Source organism: Cyprinodon variegatus, unplaced genomic scaffold, assembly GCF_000732505.1.
Source record: "Cyprinodon variegatus isolate N-32 unplaced genomic scaffold, C_variegatus-1.0 Scaffold6, whole genome shotgun sequence".
NCBI lineage: Eukaryota > Metazoa > Chordata > Actinopteri > Cyprinodontiformes > Cyprinodontidae > Cyprinodon > Cyprinodon variegatus.
This window is the reverse complement of record NW_015150459.1, coordinates 958,806-965,516: the sequence shown is the minus strand read 5'-3', so window position 1 is coordinate 965,516 and position 6,711 is coordinate 958,806. Positions and strand designations below refer to the sequence as shown.

The 6,711-nt window shown below is 37.1% G+C and overlaps 1 protein-coding gene across 1 annotated transcript in view; it reads right to left on the bottom strand.

Moving 5' to 3' along the window:
- Positions 1-825: 825 nt before the first annotated feature.
- LOC107084615 (mitogen-activated protein kinase kinase kinase 5-like) overlaps positions 826-6,711 on the bottom strand; it is a 28,482-nt gene continuing 22,596 nt past the window's right edge. Inside the window, exons 21-28 of the mRNA XM_015374540.1 lie at positions 6,539-6,704; positions 5,460-5,645; positions 5,274-5,379; positions 3,457-3,703; positions 2,745-2,857; positions 2,028-2,122; positions 1,861-1,937; positions 826-1,331 (exon numbers count right to left, since the gene is read on the bottom strand). Of these exons, the coding sequence (XP_015230026.1) occupies positions 1,235-1,331; positions 1,861-1,937; positions 2,028-2,122; positions 2,745-2,857; positions 3,457-3,703; positions 5,274-5,379; positions 5,460-5,645; positions 6,539-6,704 (1,087 nt within the window). The 3' untranslated portion in view covers positions 826-1,234. The remainder of the gene's footprint in view (positions 1,332-1,860; positions 1,938-2,027; positions 2,123-2,744; positions 2,858-3,456; positions 3,704-5,273; positions 5,380-5,459; positions 5,646-6,538; positions 6,705-6,711) is intronic.

The following is a 6,711-nucleotide window of genomic DNA, read 5'->3' as shown; positions in this document are numbered from 1 at the left end:
TGGTTAAATAAAAGATGTCAATACAAAATGTGTTTGGATGCAGCACTTCATCAACATCCAGCATATTTAGCAATAATTGAGTTTTTCCAAAAAAAAGGAAGAAAATGCAAAAACAGTAGTTTCCAGAGCTGTTTAACTAGAGGTAAGTGAGCTTTGTTTATAAGTATAATAGGTCACTTGATTCATCTATTCTTTTCAGTAACTAAAACAGGATTCAGGAGCTTTAAAACTCCTTATCAGTGACTCACCAATGATGAGTTGCATGTAGCAGGACGACTCTTCAGCTGTTTCAATGATTCAGAAGCTATACTTTTTCCAAATTGTTTCAAGCTTCTCATTTCCTGAGCAAATAACATCAACACCAGTCATGCAGCAAAACCCATATCCTCAATAAATGTATCCCAGCACAGAGGGAGACTGGAACATATAGGCGCAAACATACAAGTGAGGAAAACAGGAAGAAAAACACCCTAATAGCAAACAATTGTTTAAGGCTTAAACACCAAACTGTAAGAGTCTGTTTAAGTTCACCTTCAGCAATTAATGCAAAATATATAAAATAAAACAAACTTTTGTATTTGTTGAATGCGTGTTTTTGTGCATTTACACATAATGTGTGATATTTAAAACAGAAAGATCTTCTATAAAGAGGAGATTACATGCATATGTTTGGTTGTGCTGTCACACAAAGTTCATGTGGCTGTTTCTAAGGAGATGTCAACATTGTGAAAACAGATGAGGACACGGATGTGGAATTTCATGAGTGTTCACCACCTCACTTCTTCCATGCTATGTCACTCTGGCAGAAAACAACCAAATAAACAGCAGCATGAGGACAATACAGTTTTATTATATAAATTCATTTTCTATACAGTACAATACAAATCAGGGTGGTTTGTCCTAAAAGTGTTTATAAGTTAAACTAGTTTCTGTCTTTAGAAATAAAAAAAGTTTAAAAAGTTGGTCCTTTTTCCACACATTAATACTCATCTAGGTTTCTTTATCTAATAAATACAAATCCACACACTAAAGCCCTGAGGATATTTAGAAAACATACATCTAAAATATAACTAAAAAACATTAATTTCTACTTACATACACAAAGACAAATGTTTATATTTCCTAAATTAATTCACAGTAACTAAGATCTGCTTTCAATCAGCAGCTTTTCCTCCAAGTCACACAGGGCCAGCCTGTCAGGTAAACTGTCCTTAGACGTTTCATTTAGCAGCCGTTAAAGCTGGGTGTCCTTGCTGTCCTTGATGTGCGTGTTTAGATGGGTCTTCCTCCGAGCCACAATGGCCGCCCAGAGTCGACACAGCATTGCGCCCCTGAAAAAGCAATTTAGGATGAGTCAGGACCTCCGGAGAAGAGATTCTCCAGACAAAACTGTTTTTTTTTTTTTTCTGTACAGAATATTTTTGTGTTCAATGGCAGCTGTTGAAATTGGGAATATGGCTCTCTGACCAGGGCAGCATAGCCATTGGGAGGTTAGGGAGGGCAACACAAGACAAACAAAAATATGTTTTTCTTATTTTGTTAAACTAGAGAGTGTCTACACTTAAAGCTCTATCGGAGAAAGAAACATTTATTTCTATTTTTCCTAAAAAAAAATGATGTTGCAGTCATTTTTTTTTTGTGTCTGATACTTCTATCTATTTAGTGTTTGATGGTATGGAGAAGTTAACGGGCCTAGCTAGGTGTGTGGGTGTGATTGCAGCTGTTTGTGGGGCTCCAGAAGGAGAGGCTCACCCAGGGCATCAATTATAAAAAACTGTTACTGCAAGTGAAGCATGACATGCTCCCGTTCCTGTTTCTGCATGGCAGATTGTGTGAAGATGATGTGCAGAGGCAGCTCACCTTAACCCACAGTACATCAAGTCATCCCTGGAGGCGATGTGGAGGAGACAGTCCAAGGTGAATTCATGAGAGAGCAGCTAATAAATAAGAGAGGATTTGTGAGCTAAACAGAGATGATTAATACTGGCAATACACCAAAAGAAAGAAAAACCTTGAGCTGGGCTTACCTTATCGATTGTTTCTTGATCCACAGGAACAGATCTGAGCCAGCAAACCAAACCTTTAGTCTCTTTAGAGTCTTTTTTTGAGTTCAAACTGCTCTCTGTAAAGGCAATGGCAGCACAGTTAGATCATGACCAATCTTATCACAGATTAGATTTATTAAGAGCATTAGTTGATGTTAATCTTACACTCAACTATAATATTATTTTGCCTCTCCAGGCAGATGTTATAATCATTAGTAAAGCTGCAAAGTCGAGTTTGGGCGTATTAGCTGCTGATCTGAAGCCCACGCCTCAGACGGAAACCAGCCCAGGCAGAAACATGCCTGAAACAGAGGCGTGGTAAAGACTTGCTGCCGCAGGAGTTAAATGATGATGATTGCCACCAGGGCTTGGTTCTCTGATGTCACTGTTTACACAGTGGGGTTCCTTCTAAAAAATTAGCTTCTATGGACTGAAACGTTTTAAAAATCCCATTCAGAATACTGTCTTTAGGTGGGCCTTGGACTAAATATGCACCTGCCTATCAATCAACAGTCATTTTCATTCTAAGAGAAACTTATCCAGGTAAGGCAGCAAAACTGTCTCGAACCCAGAGCTTCACATCCCTTAGAGAATATATGTTAAAAATTCATTTAATACCATTTTGTGAATGTTAAATGCAGTTTAAGCCACAGATTTAGAACACAATGATAATGGTTAAAGAGCTAAAATCAGCTTTACCATCATCGATGAACATTTTCCTCAGCTCATCTATCTGCTCCTGTTTTTTCAGCACGGAGTTTCTCAGGAGCTCCTGGTACTCTTGTTCCTTCTCACTCAGCTCATTCAGCAGTCTGTAAAAAAAAAAATCACACAAAATTATCAGCACTCAGTAGAAAACATGAGCATTTCCTATGTCAAACAGCAACGTCTGTAATGTGTTTCACATGTTAACATCTAAACATATTTTTATTTATATTAGAAATATTAGGTTAAAAACAAGTCATCTAAATATATCTTTTGAAAATATTATTAACAGCTGCTCTAAAATGTATAACAATCAGATGGCTCAAACCTGAGCCCCCTTCCTACAATATATGCATTCAGAAGGTCTGGGATATATACCAAATGGAACAGATAACATATTCTCTGAGACTACAAATACCCATATTCACCTAACGTTGGAAACCTGTCGTACCACCAATGATGCAATGATTTTTTTTTTTCTCCCAACTCTCAAAGTCTGGAACCTGTACCTCTCATACTCTTGAAATCACTCTGTTGTTTGTGTTTTTTATTTTATGTTTAAAAGTGTAAAAATACACATGTACATTCGTACCACACTGTATTTTTTGGAGAAAAAAAAAATGTGTTAAACAAGAAACAAAAAACAAGTCATTTGAATTGATTTAGAAATAGCTGCAATTGAATTTATCCTAATCCCAAAGAATACCTCCTGGTCTCCACTCTCAGGTCTTTCAGTTTCTCGCTGAGAGGACGGTTGCTGTCGATAAAGACCTCTTCTAGGGAGTTGGGACTCCCTGTGGTTCCATTCTCATTCCCGTTTTCCGCCTCCTGAGTGTCTCTTGGCGCTACCGCCTGGTCAGGGTCGAGAACTATAGGAGTGTCTGGGTCAACAGATTGCTCCTCGGGAATGCTGTCCTCCATCTCAAACGAGGACTGCAGATGAAGTTTCAGCTCTAAGGAAAGCAGAAGCAAACTCATCAGTTCACAGCATCCATGTCCTCAGTGTCCTAAGCTTAAAGACACTGTGCAGGGTTTTTATCAGGCAAGCCAAAGTGTAGTAAGACACTAGGTGAGGAGGTGAGCAACATGACAGCTCTGCTATAAGTGTCTTATAGATTAGGTTGTAAAAATGATCAAAAACATAAATGCTTCTCCAGATTATTTCAAAGCTTGCAGAATAAATTACAGCTCCAAGCTCTTTCTATGTGAGCTCTTCATAGTGTTGAGTACTTAAAGAAGTGGTTATTTGATTTCTTGCTTTAAATTCACATAATCAAGGTAATCTAAAACATTTTTAAGTACCTTAAAATTCACAGAATATCCACAGTAGCAGAGATAATTAGATGAGTGTTCTTTTTTTTTTTTTTTACATTTATGAGAGCTGTTTAAAAATAACTGGCCTCTGTATCACATCATATTCACAATCCAGGAAAAAGACAAAGTCATAGACTTGGATTTATAAGTTACACACTGATTACCTTAAAAATGAAAAGCATCAGTTACATTTGTTCAGTATTTATTTAGGGATGTAAATAACTGTCAACGGGACATTTTTAACCCACCAGTTTCCTCATTTAGAGTTTAATTTCAGGGGATGGCAATTCAGACAAAGGTGGAACTGGGAAGTGGTTGATTGCTTCTCCCACAAAGACTACAATAAGCCAGGTAAACCATGAGGGGCTACCAGTCTGCATATTTGCACATTTATTTAGTTTATTTGGCATTAATCAGTGACACTCTGAGAAGATGCACTGTACCAGATTGGAGCTAATTTATCCCCCTCCTTTCCCTTTTCCTACAGGCTCCATCAACTCATTAATGGTGGCATATCTGAGTAGGTATTAAATGTTTTCTGAAATCTATGCTAAACTTTTTATAGTCTTTAGGGGGTTTGAACTGTGTTGGGAGTTTCAATCACTTATAGCTCTGAAGGATAAAGCTGATTGGTCTTTTAGGTATACCACACCAACAATGGCATGTAAACCTAGTTGTTCTGGTCATTTGTTATGACCAATGTGGCAATTTTTTTTTATAATTTTGTACAACAGCCGTAAATTCTGAACATTTAATCCCGTTTCCTAAATTCAGCTTTTTATGTTTGCCAAGTATTTTTGTAGTGGCAACATATTTGTGGTTTTCTATCAGGGATTCTAACTGCTTGTTTATAGATTAATTCCTTATTGTCTTGTTTGCTTGTGACCAGCATGACATACCAAAAGTCAAACGAGACATTGTAACTGAATTCATATAGATTTTGGCTCTTTTGGCACTCAGTGAATTTAGCGTAGCCCTAATATTAGATACTGAATATTTTAAATGTAGGACAAACCTATTTTATATGGCCCTTAAAAGTTAGATTTGAGTCCAAAATCATGGTTAAATACTTCAACTTGCATGAGCGAATGAGACTTATAGAAGTGATACAAGAAACACATTTCAATGATTTTGAAAACATCCCTATCAGGACTGCAAATAGATATGTTGCTGTTATATAAGGATATGTATTGTAAAACAGTCCTCTACCTGGCAGCAGGACAGTTATGGCATCCTGCACAGCTTGTCTCAGCAGATTGTCCAGAGCAAACATCCAGTGAGGTTTCACAAGCTGTTGTTTCAAAACCTTCTTCACCTAAACAAGATGGTTAAAAAAAATTTAAATATGTTTTCAATAAACATCTGTTGCACATATAGTTAGAAGAAGTAGCTTACTGCATCTTGGAAGTTAAAGAGCACTGCCTGCAGGCTGTTCAGGGGTATTGATGCTGCTAACAAACTGGATCGAAGCTCCAGAAGGCCACTAGCAAGCTGCTTTCTGTCGGGGGAGCGGATGTTTTCACGCAGGCAGCTAATAAGGGTGACGATGTGGTCCTCTCGAAGTGATGATCCTTCATCGCACTTTGAAAGAAAAAAAATATCTTGATTTCCATTGTTTCTAATTGCACATTTAGAAGTGAACTTATATGGTTAAATAAATATGAACATCGGTTTCATGAAGAAGATTTTGATCCACTTTTAATATCTGGTCCAGGTGTATTAAAAATGGCCATCAATTAAAGTACATCTAATCAAAAATGAAATATATTTCAGATGTTGCAGTAGGACGTTTCTGACATTTGCCTCCTTTTGCTAAAGCTTTAGCTTAAAGGATTGGTTTAGAATGTACAAAGGAATCAGTTGAGAAGGGGAAAGAAAACAACATAGCATTTTGTATATCATAGGATAGTACAAACATTATGCAAGAGGGGAATAAAAGCAGGGGAACAATAAAATTATAAAAATTAGACCAGGAAGGGATGGGGTATAGATAGAGTTCTGCTTAGTACTGGCTGTGTTTTGAATGAAAGCAACATCAAATTTACTAATGAATGAGGTTTTATGAAAAAAATAGCTAAAACCTTCCAGAACCTCACTGCCAAATGTTTTATATACACATTAACAGACACAGAAAACATATGTTTGGCAGAAAAAGTCACCAAAAGAGCCATGAAGGACAGATCTGATAGATTATAAGAACTGGTGCATAATAGAGGAGGCAAATACTGCCAAATTAAGGTGGGAGATAATATAAAACCACAATGAAGACAATTTTATGATTTACTTAAGTTATTCTAATAAACTTATAACTTTTAGGAAATGCATAGTCGTATTACTATGGTCCACTATTTCTATTTCATTATTTTTTAAACATATTTGTTGTATAGGACATAAGTGATATTAAAGTTGGTTTGCACAATTTTTATATCAACTATTGACATTTTAAGCTGCTGTTGGGATTTTCCTCCACACACCTGAGGTATAGACTCCTGTATATTAGTGACGACATGGCAGATGTACTCAGTGAGGACTCTGTGGAGCGTGGCTCGTCTCTCACTATCCTTTCGCAGCATAAAGAGCCCGATGTTCTCCTCCGATGAGGCTGGGCTGCACATTCCTGATGCAGAGTCATATGGTGTTCTGTTCA